Below are 20,157 nucleotides of genomic sequence, written 5' to 3' on the forward strand. Positions count from 1 at the left end.
AAAAAGGTTACCTCAACTTGGCATTCCTTTAAACGTGACTGTGCTATAGTAGGACACAACTTTAAAAAGCAGCAGTTAACACAAGGCCACGGTCCACATTGCCCTGTATTATTCCGCTGACCAATCACAGCAGCAAATGAAATGAGTTTTTTTAATGTTTGACTAATTAAACAAACCAGGTATCAAAATTATACCCATAATTTTTTAATTATGATTAACTTCTTGGTTAGGTAAGAAGAATTTCACCATGGACTACTTTTTTGTCATGGAGATATTCTGTGCGGTGGGCCTGAATGTGGGCGGAGCTTCACTGCAGATTTAAGTTGTGTCAGACTATAGTTCAGGAATCCTGTTAAACACTATACAAGTTTCAGAATGTTAACAAATAACTTTTAATGTGCACTTGGACCTTTGAAAATACAAGGCGAAAAGAACACACTAGATGGATATTTCTAGCTATTTTTATCTCTCTTCAGCAGCATCCACACAGCTTTTCCAATGACACAAACAGGATTTGTCATGACCGACTCTTGCTTAGACAGTCAAGCAGCTTCCTGGGACTAACACGTTTCACGAGCCGGACTGCGGTTTCCTGATAACGTGGGCACAGTCATACTTTCCACGTACCACCTTCAGTTTGAGACCAGGCACGTCTTTCGTCCGAGACTTGTAAACCAGTACGACGCTGTGCTCCTGCAGGTTGTGACCCACGCCGGGGACATAGGCCGCAGCCTCCTTGCCATTGGACAGCCGCACCAGCACGCACTTGCGGTTGGCCGAGTTTGGCTTCTTGGGCTTCTTGATGAGTGTCTTGATGACCACCCCTTTCATGAAGGGCTTGCTGTCGAGTGGGTGCCGCCTTTTCTTCTTGGGCGGCGGAATGCCCCCAGCGTGAACTCGTTCCAGAACGGGGTCGTAGATGAGGCCGTCATGTCGTGGGGGTCCCTTGACTTTGACGAAACACTTATGACGCACGGGCTGCACCGTTGGAAGGCTTGTCCTGTGGAGCTGAGTCAGTGCCGCATTCAGAGGGGTAGCCGACTGTCTAGTATGTGGGGCAGATAGGCTAGTCTGCCATGCCCCAGTAGCGCAAACTGAGAGGCCTGTTAAGGAAAAAAAGAGAAGACTTCAGTAAAGCATGTTGGTGGCCCAGTCTGTACAGCAGAGTTGAAACTATCCTGAACCAACTTCTTTGTCTTTATTCCATCTCTCCTGCGCTATAAACTTTTAAGATATCAAAACTATTAAGAAGTGCACATTCATATCTGCATGTCTGTCCATAATTTAAAATGATGCTCTTCCTAGAGCAAACCTTTTTTTTTCGCTGTTCAAAATACTTAACATCCATGGAGGAGTTAGTAAGGACACAAATTTGAGAATTCATCAGTCAATAATTGCGCCTTTCTAAAAATTAATGTACGATTCAGGTTGCGATATGCCAGCAGTGCAAAAGTAAATTATAAAAATATCAACTAAGTTAGCTCAAGATCGCCGCTATTCTCTTTCAGCAGCCTTCGGTGCTGGTATTACGCCTTTCGGGGTGTATAATCTTGAAAATCTTTGTTCCCATGCACCCGAAGAAATGATGTCAAATTAAACCTGGACTATGCGCGCAACAGCTCGGCATTTTTGTCGAACTAAACGTTGTCTAGACCAATCACAAATAGCTATGCAGTTAGTGCTCCGACATTGACAACAGCCGTACAAGCAAGAAGCCGATGTTTCATTTTGTTGTTGTTGCGCAACATATAATAAACAATACTACTAAAATGTTACGGGAAGTGTGTACATCCGGTGATAAAAGGTTCACAGCTACGGGATCGAAGACGGCGATTCCCATGTTTCGAGCACGACGTTTCGAGATGAGTGCCTCGAGTCCAGAAACGGCACTTACTCCGAGACGGCTTGACCGCGTGGAGGGTCATCTGCGCGAAGGCATTTCCAAGGCTTCGCAAACAATACATGATCGGATAACACGAGTAGCAGCAAGGCAAGAAGCTACACAGTATTATTCAGTACGCGTGCCGCGCTGCACCATGCAGCCGCTGCAGCGGTCACCAGCACCGTGAAAATAAACCTCACCTTATTCGACGGGGAGTCAATCATATTGATGATAGTGTTCGACTTGCAAAAAATACGGGTAGCATGATGTTAAAATTAGTAATGCGTAAAAAAAGTTCAATACATTGTTTTAAACTTAATTGTGCAGAAATAGTTAAAATTTTTTATAATGAAATGACAAAAACAGTTTTAAAGTAAAGTTGTCGTCAGGAGGCACTTACCACCGGTCAGTTTCTAAGAAGATAGCGTTACTATTTGCTGTCCATGTGTTACGAACATGCGCGACAAGAAGCGGTAAATACAAACGACGTGTAAGGCAAGGTAGACTGCATCAAACTGCGCATAAAGCGAAGGGATGGCGAAATTTCGCTGTTTCCTTGCAGTCTAATTGTTAGGATAGGACCGTCGCGCATTCTATTTGTACTGCTTACCATATTTCCCGGTGATAAGCCGCACCTGTGTTAGGCTTTTTTTAGAAAGGGTGACTGTGCGACCGGTACTCGTGGGCGGGATCCTCAGTCCAGAACTCCGATAGCTTTTGCTATACTGCGGGTCCGCGCAATCAGCCGTTACTGATCGTTCAGGCTGGGGTCCAGGGTTCAGGCTAGGGCATGTAAACGGTAGTTTTTCCGAAAAAAAAAATACACACATAAGCTGCAACATTGTAAATAAGCATCAGTTATTGTAATGTGGGATGTTCCTGTAACCATTGTGTATTCAGTTGATTTTGTTGTGTATAGACTGAGCTCTACGCTGGATGCTCCTCGGGATACGTTTTAAGTAAATCTTGCATATATGTGAACCCTTTGCTGTTAGCGTGTACCTGGGGCACTGAGTGCTACCTCAAACTTTCTTTAGCAGCGACCGACCGACCGACTCACTGCGTGACAAATATTCCAAGTAGTATAGCTTCGCCACAACCCTGCAAGCCACCGCCCCCTTCGAAGGCACTGAAGCACGTGCCTGCCATCTACAGAGAGAGGTCTTCGTTTTCAATGCCGAGTTGGTCGCTGTTAAGCACTGGAATTACTAAGGTAATTCCATGTAACGGTGTCCGTGTGCGCGTTGCAGTGCGTGTTCGGTGACCCCCCCCCCCCCTTTCCTACCCTTTTTAACCTATTAACTCGAGAAATATAGATTATGATGATGAAAATATTTATTGTAGTACAGGTAGGGGCGGGGAAGGGGAGGGTGGTGTCCTCAGTCCGGGACTCCATTAGCGTAAGCTGCTACCCTTTCTCGTTCGATAAGCTGACGTCGACGTCCTTCGCCCGAGCTGGACAGTGCCGCCTCCCACCCCTCCCGCGTTGGCTGATTTATGATATCAATGACGTTTTTCTCTTTTTTTTTTTGGCAGGCCTGTGCCCTATGTACAGGTCTGCCGTCTCCCCGCAAAATTTGCATTGTAATTCCATGGATCTATGACGTGTGGTAAATAAGGGCTGGGGAGTGTCTCAGTCTGTAGTCTACGGAGGTAAACCTCCATTTTGCGCAGCTTTTTGGCCGGTGAGGGATATGTCTGCCGCTCTAATCTGAGGAGTTATATCTTGAGGCATCACTGTAGGAGGATCGGTTTTAGGTTTTATGGTTTTATAGGTGTTTAACGTCCCGAAGCTACTCAGGCTATGAGGGACGCATAACGAAGGGCTCCGGAAATTTTGAGCGTCTGGGGTTCTTTAACGTGAGTGGATCGTACTGGTCAGATTTCAAGGTACATCTGTCGGGGCCCCGGGGGAGAAAAGCTGAGTTGTGTGGCAACTCGTTCCCGTCAAATACCCTTGTGGCCAGATATCCGCATCAACCAATATAGATGCTCTTGCGAAAAATTGTATTCCTCACTCGCCATTGCACAAAATAGTAACGTAAGTAAACGACTGCGAATAAACAGCTCGCTAACAGCTCACCGCAGTCATGGATAACACAGTCCAAAACAGTTTCTGTACATGCATCACAATTCAGCGATGATCGACAGTACTGGTGCATGCGCACTGAATAACAACTCCGACAGTCCTCCGGAGATACCGTGCACAGTCCACAAAACAACGAAAAAAAAATTAACACCCAAATTAATTCCAATACCCACTACACGCTTACAGGCGTGTTCTACGCCGGTCTACGTTCCAGATGGTCCCGGGCAGCTAGCCTCCAAGGTCTTTACACAGTTTTCCTTGTTCACCGTGTACTGCCTCTAGAGCAGGCTACCCCGTCAGAATGCTGCGCAGTTCACACAACGCAGAACCGTGAAGCGCATGTCGTGGAGTCACCCTTAGACAACGGTAGCACTTTTCATCGTTCCAGCATCGCACAGATCTTAGCATAAGTTGCGACGCACAGTGAAATGAAGTCAGTCGGTGAATTTGCAGCTGTGCGAACGCCGACGTACGACTAACACAATGAAGAGCGTCCTATAGATACCGACCCAACACAATGAAGAGCGTCCTATAGATACCGACCCATACAGAAGGTGGTCAAGGTTCTTCGGCCAGGACATTGTAAAGGTGAGCACTACGCAGGACACTGTTCCACATCTCGTAGAAACAAGTGCAGGCAGCCTCCGCATACAGGAAACTTGTATATAGAGTCGACAGTGAAATGAATGTCAATACAGCAACGTAATCTACGCGCGCAGGAATAACATGACGTCGCTGCAACACCTTGTTGTTCAGCACGTTTGGCCTTGCAGTCCATGGTGTTCTTGCAGTCCAGGTGGAAGTGTCACGGTATGGCAGTTTACATCGAAGCTCGCTTCATCAGCAATTAGTCGATCGGAGTGTGATCGTGCTAATTACGGCCGATGTTATGCATTTCATCAGTAGCGGATGGTCCATGGAAGTGCAGGCGGCAGAGTCGCGAACTGTCCCTTGTGACTGAGTTGGCAGCGACGGTGGTTGTATATGGACGCTGAACGACTGGAGATCAGGAAAAGCCGAAGACTTCGAGGACGCGGACGATGAAATCCTTGCTGCTGGCCAGCGGTAGATTGTCGAAGGTGTCGCAGTGCTCTGTGCGACCTTTCTCCAGGGACTGGTCGATGTATAGCCCCATGCCATTCCTGCACAGGTCGCGGGGCGCAGAGAACGCGGTATAAGCTGAATGCGGCCATCCTAGACAACAGATGGACGCTTGGACAGGCTGATTTCGACCGGAGTTGAACCTCGTTATAACGAAGTTTAAGGAGCCCGGCGATAACTTCGTTATAGCCCGTGTCGACAGAGCTTCCAAGGGGAATCGTGATTGCTTCGTTATAGCCGTAGCTTCGTTATAGCCCGTGTCGACCAAGCTTCCAAGGGGAATCGTCATTTCTTCGTTATATCCATCATTTCGTTATAACGAGGTTCGACTGCCGTTATTATCCGATCCTCACGCGCACCCGATCTACACGCGATGGGGACATCACTTTAGAGTATATGATGTCTTGCAAGTAGTTATGAGAGGCATGCGGCACTATTCGAATGAAACGCGGTCACTGTTCAGAAAGTACCACCTGGGCTACATATGGTAGAACCAAAGAAGGCTCCAGGCGGATACCACATGACTTCTGTATATATAAAGCCTGCTTTCGACAAGGACACGCTATCCTGCGCCGTCTCGCGGAATACCGTTGATTAAATGAAAATTTTTCCTGCTCCTCGTCCTAAACCCTTGCCCAACATTCTCAGACAAAATTGGAAAATTTTAAGATACCGTTATTTAAATACTGAAGGTAATGGTTCATTCCTCTGATATGCAGCAAAATCTTTCTTATATAGTGTTTCCATCACTCACATCGAGCAGTTTAGACTGCCATAGAAAACCAATGGGGAACGCTTTTGACGATAGGAAAAACATTAATAGAAAAACAAATCCAAGACTGCCGTCAGGCGATCTGCGAATATATTGATTGTTATTCTGAAATCTTCCATTACATGAAAAAATTGCGTTCATAAAGCGTTTCCCACTCAAAAATGCTTTTGTCAAGATTTGTTGGGTATAAGCGCATTCTTCTGATGTGTAGCAAAATATTTCTTTCAAGTGTTTGCATCGCTCGCATCGAGCAGTTAAGAGAGAGAGATAAAGAGAGGGGGAAAGGCAGGGATGTTAACCAGAAAGGTTTCCGGTTGGCTACCCTGCACTGGGGAAGGGAATGAGGGGATAAAAGGGAAGAGAAGAGAGAAGGATCGAGAGACAAAGTCACAATCTAGCAAGCAAGGCAGTCTCTCGGAAAGACAAAACATTGTCTTATGAGCCTTGATGGTAGTCAGCTGTTGTGGCCACGGGCCGAGGATCTTGGGCTCTGTGAAAGGGCGGGGATAATCGTAAAATGTTGGGAACGCTTGTTACGATAGCAAAAACATTATTAGCAAAAAAAAATGTGCCTGTTTGACGGGAGATCTGCGGATATATGTTGATTGCTACAGTGAAATCTTACAATATATGAAAAAAAGATGGCAAAGCAACGAGGAGAGAGAGAGGCGATGGAGAGCGCGCGGCAGCGGCGGCGGCTCCGGCACGCTAGCTATGGGTCGCTACTGCGCATGCGCACCTGGAGAGCGCGGCGGCGGCACCTCTGAGTCACCCGCGCAGCGACAACGGCGGCCGTTGTCGCTGCGCGGGTGACTGCGCGGGTGAAGTTGTGCGCCGTGTGACGTCACAGCTCCTCGCGCATGCGCAGTATGGCCTTTCGTCAGCACCGCGAAATGGCTCCGCGACTCGCGTAGTGTTGCTTTCGCAACAAAATCGCGTCCATAAACTATTTCCAGTTTAAAAATGTCCAAAATTGTTGGCTATGAGGCCAAGAAAAGGGCATGCGCCTGAGTACCCGCCGCCAATCTGGAACATGGTCTGGTTGGCGGAGAGGAACAGTTTGGACGAGTGGGCCACGTCTTTGACCGAGCCGACACCGACCCAGACGAAGCGCTTGGGCTCCGGCACGAAGGTGAAGAGGAACGTCTCGCCCGTGCCGAAGTAGGCCTGTTTGCGCTCCTGCCACTTGGTGGAGCAGTAGGCGCCGAACCGCTCTCCCCGTGTCGTCAGCACCACCACCACGGTGGGCTCCCACGTGTCCGTATGCAAGTAGAAGTTGGTCAGGCTGCTGCCGTGCTCGTTGGTCGAGTAGATCATCTCGGGCTGCAGCATGGTGATACGAGGAGGCAGCCAGTGCCAGATGATGGCCATCTGCGAGGGAAAAAAAATGCGTATAGATTACTGACGCGATAGCGTTAGAGGCCCCGTTACGCAGAAAATCCGGCGTTGGCGTTGTCGGCGTCGTGCGCGAAAAATCACGGGCATGGCTCTGGCAGGTGGTGCCCAGAAAGCAACCTAGGAGGCAGGTGGGCCACCTACGTCACGTGACCTTGCGGTGTCGTCGCAACCTGCCCACCGGATAGTGAGCAAATTGCCCAACATGACATTTAATTAATTAATAGAGAGTTTTAGTATAGCGTTAGCGCGATAGCGGACCTAAGGGAAATTACGTTAGCGTGCCGCAAGCAACTTATCCCCACAGACAGTTTTAGTATAGCGTTCTGAAAACGTTAAACGCCACCTGCTTGACATGGATGCGAACGGTCCTTCTAAAATGGTCGACACTGCGCTACCTTGCCAAAATATAATATTTCCGAGTTTTTTAAACGAATTATTACTGTAGTGCTTATTTTCGTCTGCAAAATGACCCCGAAATTTAAATAAAATGAAAAAACAAACGTAAAGCAGTGGCGCCATCTAGTCAAGGCTATGTTAACTACAAGCCGTTCGAGCAAGAATATTTGTCATCACTTGACGTGTAATGTCAAAAAAACTATTTGAAGTTTAATATAAACTCTCTTTGCATAATTTAAGTCCATAAAACATCACAAAAAACCTCCAAATCTATTTTTGTCTCGTTCCAGACGTTTTTGCTAGGTGTCTGCTGCGTTTCGGGCCGTTGCAGACGGTAGCAGTGCAGCTGGAGGTGCTATTAGGCTTGCGCGCTCCAGAATCGAGAGCGTATCTTAAAAACTGGGCTGAATTGCAGCTTAAACTTTATCGTCGAAGCAAGGTAAGTCATAGCGAAAAGCAAAAACACCAGTAGTTGCCGGTAAACATGCCGACCGGAATGACAAGAGCTGCTGAATCGGCTGAAGCGGGCGGCTGTCGCTTGATAGGACGCCGCCATGTTTCCACGCTAAGGGCGCAAATGCCGCAACGCTAAATTCTGAAAATTGCGTGCGTACGCTAACGCTATTTCCCCGTTAGCGTTCTGCGCATGCGCACTCTGGACCCGCTATTCCGCTATGCACGCAATTACGCAAAGCCCGCTATACTAAAACTCTCTAATGATTGGTCACTCGAGAAGAGAAACCTGGGGCGCACAAGACACACCGCTGGGAGCACCTGCCATCGCAGGGTAATGGCGCATAACTCAACCTCTGAACCACTGCGCCAGGAGGGGTATGGGGACTTCCAAGGATCTATGAATGTAAAGTAGAGAATGACCTTCTGCATATAAGGGAACTAACTCATTACGCTATCGTGTCATACCCTTAGGGCGGAGCTTAAGTGCTCCTACAATTTTTTTACAGCGGCAGCTGCCAAGGGTACGTTTCCCGGCGTTGGCGTAACACCGCGCCACGTTGATTTGCCAACATGCAGTGACGTCACGCGTTACGTCACTGCAACGATCCGCCCTGATTGGTCCGAACACAATAACGTAGCACAGTGACGTCACGAACACTCTTCTAGTGTAAGAGACACTAGTTTATCACCGCAAATGGTTGAAAGCCCTCTCATTCACACCCATTCACATTCTCAGGAACGCTATCAATGCATTCGCGAGTAAGCCTGCCGACGTGTGCCTATGGCAGTTCCTCGTCGGTTATACTTTACCGCAGTCTGGCTAGTCCGTGAGCGTAGCCCTGCCCGTGTACCAACCTGCTCGGCGCTGAGTATCTCCGAGTGGAAGTTGCTGAGCGGCACCACGCCCAAGTGCATGGCGCCCTCGGCGCCATACTTGCTCTCCTTGACGGTCAGGCAGGACGAGGTGACCTCCAGACGGAACGCCGAGCCGTACATGCTGCCGTCTGCGATCCCCCGCATCGTTTTCCGGCTGCGGACGTACGCCTCAGACTTGAGCAGCTGGTCATTGAGCACCTTCGCGCTGACGCCCTGGGACACAGAGCACAGCCCGCGGCTATACTGCTAGCTCTGGACAGGTCGCGGTGGCTCAGCGACTATAGAAGCCCCATGGGGCCAAAACGCGTCGTCGATCATACAATTCGCCCGTTGTCTGGTAGGAAGTGACGTCACCAGACCGGAGCATTCCCATTGAATGGAGGGAGGTGACGTCACCAGACGGAAAGATTCCCATTGGCTTGATGGAAGGGACGTCACCAGACCTGAAGTGACGTCACTTCTCGCAACCGCATAAAAGGGTGCTAATATGCTACTCTGCTTTGACAAAGACGCGTTCGAGCCCAACTCGGCCGTTGGCACCCTTAATTGTCTGGGAAGTTTTCAGCAAAAGGTGCATGCAATATACACAATAGACGTGCGTTTGTTTATTTGGGATGAAAGAGTGGACACCAAAAGGAAAGACAAATGTGGTGGAGGAGGGCTGAGAAGGAAGCTGATTGACGTGGTCAGAGCATTCCGCACAGATAAAGCGGCTTCAGCCGAAACAATATATGAGCGCTTAGAGGTTACTGGGAAAGAGGTCTTTGTTCGGCTATGGATTTGGTGCGGATGATGATGGCTTAAAGTGCAGTCTTAGTTTTGTTGGAGGATTGCTAGAGGACTGTACTTAATGGCCGTAGGGACACCGAGGACACAAAGGCACCAGGGAGGATTTTCCCGGCCATCCGGCAGAGCCTTGCACACACGTTAATCCAGTGACGGATGTGTACACACCTGAATGTTGTAGGCAGTCTTGATGAACCTGTCCACGTTGTCGGGGATGTCCTTGCAGAACCTTATGATCCGGTCTAGAAAGCTCCCTGGGTCTGGCGTGCCCTCACCGCTAGGTCCTAATGCAAAAAACACAACGCAGTATCCAACAGTGTGCACACATGTGATCAACCCCTTATGCGTATATAAGACGTCTTAACCATTCCGGTTGGTACGCGGTCACATTAATGTGGCCGTATTTGGGTTTTCGCTCCAAACATTTCATTATAGGCTCAGCTCACGTATCTTGCAAGTGAAACAGTCTGTAAAACGAATCTTGGGCCACTGACCATATCAAAAACGTTTTTGAAGTGGTCAGTGAATGAATTTTCATTCTATTACTCAGTATACCTGACCAGAGGGCATTGTCAAACCCTCTACAAAGTTTAAACAATTCGGTAAACGTTCCTGCCGCTCCAAGGCTGACAGGAAAGGACGTCCGTCCCCAAGAAAAAAGCTTCATGCGACTTGACAGAGGACGGAAAATAAAGATCCTATCCTGCGCCTAGTGCGGCGTTGTCCCATTGAGATTGGTCCTTCCGTACCGCGTCCAGGCAGGCGTGAAGAGGCTCTGCTCGGCAATGCGGATCAGCTCCCATTTTTTCAAAATGTTTGGGGAATTCCCCAAGGTGGAGTGCAAATTTTAATTATGCATTATGATTTATGGGGTTCAACGTCCCAAAACGACTAAGGCTGTACGCCGTAGAGGAGGGCTCCGGTAATTTCGACTACTTGGGGTTCTTTAACGTGCACTGGCATCGCACATCACACGGGCCTCTAGCATTTCGCCGCCATCGAAGCACTACCGCCGCGGCCGGGATCGAACCCGTGTCTTTCGGGTCAGCATAACCTCTGAGCCACCGCGGCGGCTGCAAATTTTAATTAAAGGACCATATACTCATGAGCATCCACCAAAGACGGTTACAAATGAAAGCTGCTTTCTGAGGAATTTCGCATTTTGAGAAAGGTTCGTCCTGCTCCGGGGTTCGAACCCGGGACCACCGCCTGACCGCCGGGCGGTCCAGGTGGTCCCAGCTAACCAGACCAGGACTGCTATAGCAGATGGCTAGGGCGAGGCCCAATCGATCAACAGCTCGGAGTGGGAAAATTGTTAGTGCGAAAAGCTAGGGAAGTACGCCAAGTTGGATCAGATTTGAAATAAGGAAGTAACCACACATTAGCGAACACCCAAGCCATTGAATGACCTCGTCTGGTTCTCAGTGAAAGAACGAAAATGTTTGGACGCGAGAGCTCACCTTTTCTCCCGCTCTTCTTGCCGCCAAAGACGCGCGAGAAAAACGACACGCTGGGATACTCTCCTGCGAGCCAGAAGAGAGAGAGGGAACCACGAGCGCAGAGACGCTTGAAAACGATATGGTCATAACTCAGGCTCATTGTGTATACTTCGTTCCACACTTAATGTACATCTCTGTAAAATCTATGGCATGCCTACTTTCACTGGCTACACTTGCCCCTAAAGAACTAGTTCATCAGTGCTACGTATTAAAATCGAACGTCGGTTGGATCAAAGGGGTGCTATCATTTAACAGTACAAAGGAGCGATATTGTCAGTTCTTTACCCACTTCTCGATTCTTCTTTTCTTTGGTCAAATAGGGAAGAAACCTGTCACGCTGTAGACAGCATGCGTGACTCACTCGGGTGCGCCTGGACGAAGATGATGAGGATGGCCATGGCGATGCGGTACAGCGCACGGACGCCCTCTATCAGGAAGCAGTCCATGGTCCGAACCTGCGTTGTTCCACAAGGCCTTCAAGCGCTCTCTTGCATACGCCTTTAGAGCTGGCTGTATCAGAAAATATGGGTTAATTAAGGCACTTGCACCAGTTTTTGAGAATTCCTCGATACTCAAGGATTAAAATGTATATAAGCTGTAGGTAAAGCATGCCTAGTGTTTTTGCTCTATCATTTAAAATAGTGACGTAATCGACGATTAAATTTTAGGCTTTTTCTCAAAGCACCGGAGTAGTGCGGTGAAGCTCGGTACGCCGTCACGGAGGGTGACGTTTCAAATCTCCGCTACAGTCAATCATAACTTGCCGTGCCTCGTTGGTCGAGGGAATACGGCGTGGCGCACTGCGATCGATGGACTTTATTATGCCACTAGCCACCGTCATGGAGATAACTGCCGCATGAATTGCATCGATCTTCTGTTACTTTTCTTCCCGGCTTACTTGAGGAAACATCCTCGTGGGCCCAAGCATGGGGCTGGGACATGAGGCTGCGAGAGACGTGGCACTTCCCTCACACCGGACAGACTCTGCACCATTCCGAACGGAATGAAACCGGGCATTGACAATTGCAGGGGTGGATTGTCCTGCGCCTCCCGTCGTGCTCCCTTATATCCCTATCGCGGACCGCATCAAGATATGCTGGACTGAAGAACCACACAAAGACGTCGATGTCCATCGCGATAGTCTGGCAGCCTTTCTTTGTTTCCCTTAAATGCGTGTCTGTAATAGAGTGCACCACCTACCACGTGGTAGAAGGGCAGCCCGCGGAAGATCCACAGCTGCCAGGTGCGGAATATCTTCTCCAGCTCGTCCTCCCGGTGCACCTGTCGCAGCAGCTTGGCATACGTCTTCTTCTGCGCATGCCAGGCGCAGAGGCAGCGTGGCAACTCCGTCATTGGGAGCCAATGCACGGGACACGTGATCAAAGAGAAACAGAGAGAGAGTGGTATATGCTCACCGCCAGGCGCTTGGTGAGCTGCATGAGCGTGTGGGCCGACGTGTCGTACATGATCCGCGTGGTGCTCAGGTGGCGCACGATGGTGCCCTCTATGAGGGCGCACACACACTCGTACGTCTGCGAAGAGCACACGTGCGTACACTTTATATATGCAAATAAAAACTAGCGGGCGCACTTTAGTCTCCTTGCATGCTATGAATGCGAAAGCATTGGCACTACTGCTGTTTCCGTTAGTGCGTTTGTGGTTGATTATGTCTACGGTATTTTATGCGTTTGTGTAACTTAGTTCGCGTTGGCCGCCAAACCGTACACCATTCGGAGCTCCGTGGGTTGACGCCCATATATGCAGAATTGGTCACTCTCTACTCAATACTCCTAGATGTCGGCTAGTACTCACACCACTACCAGTGCAGTGGCGCAGCGGTTAAGCGATGCGCCACTGCACTGGCAGCTGGCTGTTCCTGTCTCAGCCATCCGTAGGGATTGTGCCACCCATGTTGCTTTTCCCGAACAATTTCTCGTGCAGCTGGCGACGCTCCTCCGAACTTACCCGACCTTACCCGAGTTGCCACCCGAGCTTCCTCCCATTGGCTGCAGCTAGCGCGACGCTCCTGCGAACTTAACCGACCTTATCCAAATTACTACTCGAGCTTCTTCCCATTGGCTGCAGCTAGCGCGACGCTCCTGCGAACTTACCCGACCTTACCCGAATTACTACACGAGCTTCCTCCCATTGGCTGCAGCTAGCGCGACGCTCCTGCGAACTTACCCTATGTTACCTGAGTTATTTTGTGGAAAGAAAGTGTGGACACTTTCTGTCAGGCTCGACCACTCAGTGGTTTCATTTAACATTAATTAAAACCTCGTGCGGTATACCGCCATAAAATGAATGCGCATGCGCACTCCTTTTTGACGTGAACGAATACGCCCGAGCAGTTTGAGAAGAAAGTGGGGAAACCTGTTCCTCGGAGAGGTAGTGCAGCAGCAGGGAGGCGACGGGGTGCAGGATGGGGCAGTAGCTGACGAACGGGTGGCTGACGGACACGATGTACACCACCCGCTCGGCGCGCCGCTGTCCCTCGGCCGAGAGCAAGTAGTCCTCGCCGAAGATGGGGTCCGCGAACGCCGGCAGGCTGAGGGGCCACTGGAGTCCGCCCAGAGCCTCCTTGACCGTGCTCTGGTAGTAGGCGTCCTCCACGGAGCCCTTGGAGTGGCCCTCGCACAGCTTCAGCCACAGTTCGCCACGGTTCGGATGGTCGATGGGCCAGTGCTGGGTCCGCACGATGTTCTTTGCCTGGGAACAGCGGGCTTCGTGGGGCTGAGTTTGGACACCCCCAAAGTGCAACAAATTCACTGCCTCACAAGTTCTTGTATAGTATGAAGTGTATAGTATATAGTATAAAATATAAGCGTAGCAGGGGACGGCAGAAAGTTAGGTGGGTGGATGAGATTAAGAAGTTTGCGGGGATACAGTGGCCGCAACTGGCAAAGGACAGGGTTAATTGGAGAGACATGGGGGAGGCCTTTGCCCTGCAGTGGGTGCAGTCAGGCTGATGATGATGATAAGTGAAAGGCGAGGTACGAAGGCGTCGAGCAGAGTGCGGTTTGGAATCCTAGTCGGAAAACACAACAGAAAATTTTCTGTTATCACAACAGATATTTTGTAGTATTATGACCATGACCTGTAGTACAACAGAAATTTTTGTAGTGACAACAGAAATTTCTGTCGCATTATGCTGTCGCTTGTCGTAACGACAGAACAACAGGAAAATACTACAGAAAACACAACAGGACTACAAAAAAATACTACAATAATAGAGAAAAAATCTGCCATTATGACAAAACAACAAGAAATTTTGTTGTGTTGTGGGAGCGATTCTGTCTTTTTTCCCCGACTTCGATACTTTCCGCCCCACTGTAAGAACTGGGGAGACGGAATAGTGTACGAAGCGTGCTGGTGATTTTGGAAGCTAAGAAGCTTGTTCCGTTGTAGACACAAGCGCACAAAAGGGTGACAACAGGCGAAATTACTTCATCCATTTTTTGTCCTGCCTGTTCCGTGGTTGTATCTGCAATGATTCCTTCCGGCGCACCAAAGCCCCCCACACCTCTAAGAGTTTGAAGTTTCAGGTCTGCCATGACCGCTACACTGCGCAGCGTTGCAAAAGTTTCGACCACGTGCTTTGAAGGTACTCTTTGGTTAAGGACTGCGTTCGGCACCGTTAAATATATCAAGCGATGAGTGTCATTAGCGCAAGCTTTCTCGTGGAAACCGAAACTACGCGTGGAAACATTGATTAGTGACGTCAGTGAATATACCTCCGGCAAAGATTATAGTCGGATACAATTCAAGTCCGCAGTGAAGCTCCTCTCACATTTATTTATTTATTTATTTATTTTATTTATTTCAGTACCCTCAGGGCCCGAGGGCATTACAGAGGGGAGTGGGGTACAATAGACAAAATGACAAAAGAACAGCAGTTACAAGTAACACAAAATGAACAAAAATATGGCTCGCGCAAATCAGTAGGTTACAGCAAATACAATCAAACAAATTAACAGTCATTTAACACGAAATTATGAGCAAAGGATAAAAGTAAGCATACCACGCAAACAAAAAAAAAACACGAGGAAATTGTTGAAAATGGCAGGAAAACACTGGTGCACACATTCTGTCATGCCCTTAAACAGCAGAAATTGTGAAGGGAAAAAAAAAACAAAAAAAAAACACCAGGTCTGTTTGAACTACAACATATGCTGAAAAGAATAAATGGCAGGGCGCAAGAATTACATGTACTATGTTACCATCAAGTTAGTTAAAGCCGATTTAAACACAGAATGGTCACTTATTTCGACGACCGATCGGGGAAGGTGATTCCATTGTGCCGATGTGCTGGGGATGAATGAGTTGTAAAAGTGGTTTGTTTGGCATGAAAGAATACCAACTTTATGACGATGATCGATCCGAGCTGAAACGTAGCAAGGTGGCGTTATAAATTTTCTCTTAAGGATGGGGTTATCATAGTAAATCTTATGGAATAGACAAAGGCGGGATATATTTCTACGTTGCGTCAGTAATGGGAGTGATAAGCTTGATTTCATGGCACTGACGCTAGAGTTACGGTGATAATTCGAGAGAATGAAAAGGGCCGCACGGTTCTGTATAGATTCGAGTTGGTATATTAGTGTCTCTTGATAGGGGTCCCAGATAGATGCAGCATATTCTAGTTTACTACGAACCAACGACTTGTAGAGAAGCAGTTTTACGGAGCTAGAAGAAAGATTAAAGTTACGGCGTATGTAGCCCAGCATGCGATTAGCGTTATTGCTTACATGGTCTATGTGTACTTTCCAAGAAAGATTATGGGAAATGAAGACACCTAAATATTTATAAAAAGGCACAGACTCAAGGCTGCAATTATTAAGACGATATGAAGACAATGTGGTGTTACGACGAGAAACCCGCATGTACTTGCACTTTTTTATGTTTAGTTCCATGTTCCATTTGTTAGTCCATTCAAGAGCATGAGCAATATCAGATTGAAGAAGAGCTATATCAGAGTCACTGTTAATTTCGCGGTATATGACGCAGTCATCAGCAAAAAGATTTATTGTTGAACATAGATTGTCAGGTAAGTCATTAATATATATAAGAAAAAGCAGAGGCCCTAGAACAGAGCCTTGTGGCACTCCAGATTCAACTGGAGAAGTGAAGGAAGAAGCATTATTAGCGGTGACAAATTGAGAACGATTAGTGAGAAACGAATGCAGCCACCTAAGAACGTTAGGGTCGAGGTTAAGTTTACTAAGTTTAAAAAAAAGCAGTTGATGAGAGACCTTGTCAAACGCCTTTGAGAAATCGAGGAATATGCAGTCGACAACGGAACCCCTGTCGAGGAATGAGTTTAGATCATGCGTGAAGGTTAAAAGCTGTGTTTCGCAAGAAAACCACTTCCGAAATCCATGTTGACTGTCAGTAAAAAAGGCATTAGAATCAAGGAACGATGCAAGGTGAGAGTAAATAACATGCTCCATAATTTTACACGGAATGCTGGTAAGTGAGATGGGTCGATAATTATGCGGGGAATGTTGATCACCAGATTTATGCAAGGGAATCACCTTCCCGACCTTCCAGTCATCAGGTATGCATGCTGTTTCAAGAGATTGCTGAAATAGGTTAGAGAGTATTATTGCGCTGTACACTTTGGTTTTAATCAAGAACTTAGAACTAATGTTATCAACACCACATGATGAAGAAACCTTTTGTTTTTCGATTATTTTTTCCACTCCAGCAGGATCAAAGATAATAGAATCCATCGGTAAAAAGTCAGCCCTGTTATATGCAGGGGTTACCGAACACTGATTTTTGGAAAAAGCTGAAACGAATACACTGTTTAGAACATTTGCACATTCATTAGGATGAATTAGTTGGTCACTGGAGTCTTTAAGGCTGATGGATGAATTGTCTTTTTTGTTAACTACGCTCCAAAATTCAAAGCAGTCTCGCACAGAATTCCTCCTATACGAACAAGTAGCCCGTTGTTAAAGCTATTCTTGTTTCTAAGCACGAGAATAAACTATAAGCGCACGAATTTTGATGCCTCTGAGTTGTCTAACATAGTTTAACGTTAAAAAGCTGACCTCATTTTCTGTTGTGTTTGGTCAGCGGGATAATACAGGACGCCGCGGGCCTTGGGCCACTGTTTTTTATGTTGTATCCTTCTATAACTGCACCTCTTCTGACCGCCGCAGCCATGTCCGCGTCGTATGCCCGTTTCCGCCCCGTATACGTTATTCGTTTTACCGACATCACCTCCTTGATCTTGCCCTGCTTGATGAATCGGATGGCGTCGTCATAGACCTTCGTGATGGGCGTCGGAGAGGCGGGAATCGGCCGTGGTACCTTAGACTCGTCGACAAAGTCAGCTCGGAAGCACCTGGGCAGGGCCATTCCTCGCCCCAGATGCGCGCAGTGAGCTGCATTCAAAGGGGGCGACCGTGTCAATCGTGCGGGACCATGCTCGTCATAGTCCCTCAAACATGTCGTAGTCCCCAGGCCAGCAGATTAAAAGCGGGAGGTTTAGGTAGGGCGGGGGGGGGGGGGGGTATTTGCTTAGCAAAATAAGCGTGATTAGCGAAACAGCACATTGGAACTAACAAAAGGTGCAGTGCGGGGCTTACAAGGGCATAACAAAATATCATGTCCAATATTCTTGGACAAAAATTTTGAATATCGAAAAATTTCAAGTTACTGTAATGGAAATATTGAAGGTAAGGATCCATTCTCCCAACGAGAAGCAATTAATCTTTCTGTTAAAGATTTTTCATTGCTCGCATCGAGAAGGTAAGACTGCCAGAGAAAAGTAAAGGGGATCGAACGCCATTGGCGATGCCAAAAAGGTTTATAGAAAAAAAAAGATGCAAGCCTGCCGACGAGAGATGTGCTGTTATATTCATTGTTATAGTGAAATGTTACAGTGTATGAAAAAATTGAGCTCATAAACTGTTTCCCGTTCACAAGTGCTTTTGTACAGAATTGTTCGGTATGACCTTGTTTGACGTGATCCCTCAAACCTTTTGTAGTCTTCAGGCCAGCACATAAAAAGCTGCAAGGCAGGGGGGAGGGGGGGGAGACTTTGCTGAGCCAAATAAGCAAGATTAACAGAACAAAACAAATAGAACAACACATTGCAACTGACAAAAGATGCAGTACAAGGGATACACGCGCATAGCCAAATATGCATACAGATTGTCTCCACCATCCGCCGTGGTGGCTCAGTGGTTATGGCGCTCGGCTGCGGACCCGAAAGACGCGGTTTCGGACCCAGCCGCGGCAGTCGAATTTCGATGAAGGCAAAATTCTAGAGGCCCGTGCACTGTGCGATGTCAGTGCACGTTAAAGAACACCAGGTGGTCGAAATTTCCGGAGCCCTTCACTACGGCGTCCCTCATAGCCTGAGTAGCTTTGGGACGTTAAACCCCCATAAACTAAACCAAACTAAATTGACATTAAACACAACAAGAACAAAGTGATAGAAGCGTAAAACATTGATTGTTATAGAATTCAGCGCCGAAATTGGGAACAAATGGATGTCATGAGATTAACACTTTTGCATCCCAGAAAAGAGTGCAATTTGTTGGCTGCACGAATTGAGAGAAAAAAAAAGAAGGAGGTTTACGCCATTCGGTCACATGTTGACGGTAGGGCGCGAGCCGAATATATGCAGGATGGGCAACGCTCTCCCTTGGGCAAGACAGCTGGAGTAGAAATATATGCTGTCCAGAAGGTGTCTAAACATCTCCACCTGTAGTTGCTGTGTGAGGGCTCGGTGTGCTTTCCATGTGCACGGAGTACCTTTCAGACCTCAACAAGTGCAGGCAATGGATTAACGATCCATTAATGAGTGAAGCTCTCGTAACAAATGAGCCCTGTACCTCGCCAGCTGTTATATGATCCTAGCCGCTGGGCTCCGCGAGCACCGGAGGCTCAACTTTTTTCTTGGCAGCCTCTGGCATTTCACTGCGACACTTCTCGCTCGCACGATTGCGGATAGCGTCGTCACCCGTCAACGTCGTCACTTGTCGCTCGCGAAGACTCCAAATTTCACGCTCAAAGAAACAAACACCTGTCTGTCCTCGTCCTCCTAGAATCTATTCCTGTATTGTGCTGGGAATGTGTCAATTTTTATGTTTGTTTTGTTTTGTTTTGTTGGGGTTTAACGTCCCAAAGCAACACAGGCTATGGGAGACGCCGTAGTGAAGGGCTCCGGAAATTTCGACCACCGGGGGTTCTTTATCGTCAATTCTTAGAGCATCTTGTTTTATTCTTGGACTATAAATAAATACGGAAGAATTCTTAACACTGATAAAATTATAGGTGAGCGTCCCACTGCTCAGCCGCCGCGGTGGCTCAGTGGCTATGGTGCTCGGCTGCTGACCCAAAAGACGCGGGTTCGATCCCGGCCGCGGCGGCTAGAATTTCTTTGGAGGAGAAATTCTAGAGGCCCGTGTACTGTGCGATGTCAGTGCACGTTAAAGAACCCCAGGTGGTCGAAATTTCCGGAGCCCTTCACTACGGCGTCTCTCATAGCCTTAGTCGCTTTGGGACGTTAAACCCCACAAAACCAAAACCAAACCGTCCCACTGCTATTGTGACACAAAGGTAGTCGCCATGCACGCCATGACGGCGCTGTCGATATTGCTGATGGCGTTTTATAACTTTAAGCTCATGGAACAGAATCCTATGACTACAGATGGTTCATTTCGGCAGCACACGGCTAGGCTGAGCCTTCTGGTCATCGCTTGGCCACACGTGGCCAGGTGGTGGCCACCGCAATCCTAGATTCTCTTTGCTCAAAACGCGTAGGCTCTACATCTACCTTTCAGAGTCATCATCGTGACATAGGTGGATTCAGTGTCGCTGTATTGCCGTCATCTTTAGCAGCCCTCTATACGGTATGCATACGTCTATTTGATTTTTGTTTTCG

The 20,157-nt window shown here is 47.9% G+C and overlaps 2 protein-coding genes across 6 annotated transcripts; both read right to left on the reverse strand.

The window, feature by feature from the left end:
• Positions 1-445: 445 nt before the first annotated feature.
• Positions 446-2,070, reverse strand: tko (30S ribosomal protein S12 technical knockout). Its single transcript, XM_089555780.1, has 2 exons — positions 1,895-2,070; positions 446-1,103 (listed from the first exon to the last, which is right to left on the reverse strand). Exons 1-2 carry the CDS (start codon positions 1,962-1,964, stop codon positions 571-573), a joined length of 603 nt encoding a protein of 200 aa, XP_089411906.1. The 5' UTR covers positions 1,965-2,070; the 3' UTR covers positions 446-570.
• Positions 2,071-4,977: 2,907 nt separating this feature from the next.
• Positions 4,978-17,628, reverse strand: LOC149332498 (GTPase-activating protein skywalker-like). 5 transcript variants are annotated; one of them, XM_089555782.1, is made up of 10 exons: positions 17,484-17,628; positions 13,629-13,964; positions 12,671-12,787; positions 12,456-12,566; positions 11,617-11,710; positions 11,217-11,279; positions 9,925-10,040; positions 8,950-9,183; positions 6,860-7,215; positions 4,978-5,113 (listed from the first exon to the last, which is right to left on the reverse strand). In XM_089555782.1, the coding sequence occupies exons 1-10, from the start codon at positions 17,619-17,621 to the stop codon at positions 4,978-4,980; spliced, it is 1,701 nt and encodes a 566-aa protein (XP_089411908.1). In that variant the 5' UTR covers positions 17,622-17,628. The 5 variants fall into 5 exon arrangements, with proteins under 5 accessions (XP_089411908.1, XP_089411907.1, XP_089411909.1 ...); XM_089555781.1 differs by having other exon boundaries at positions 9,925-10,033; positions 11,207-11,279; XM_089555783.1 differs by having other exon boundaries at positions 9,925-10,016; positions 11,205-11,279.
• Positions 17,629-20,157: the final 2,529 nt, after the last annotated feature.

This window comes from Amblyomma mixtum, chromosome 8, assembly GCF_055824585.1.
Source record: "Amblyomma mixtum isolate Tamu chromosome 8, ASM5582458v1, whole genome shotgun sequence".
Classification (NCBI taxonomy): domain Eukaryota; kingdom Metazoa; phylum Arthropoda; class Arachnida; order Ixodida; family Ixodidae; genus Amblyomma; species Amblyomma mixtum.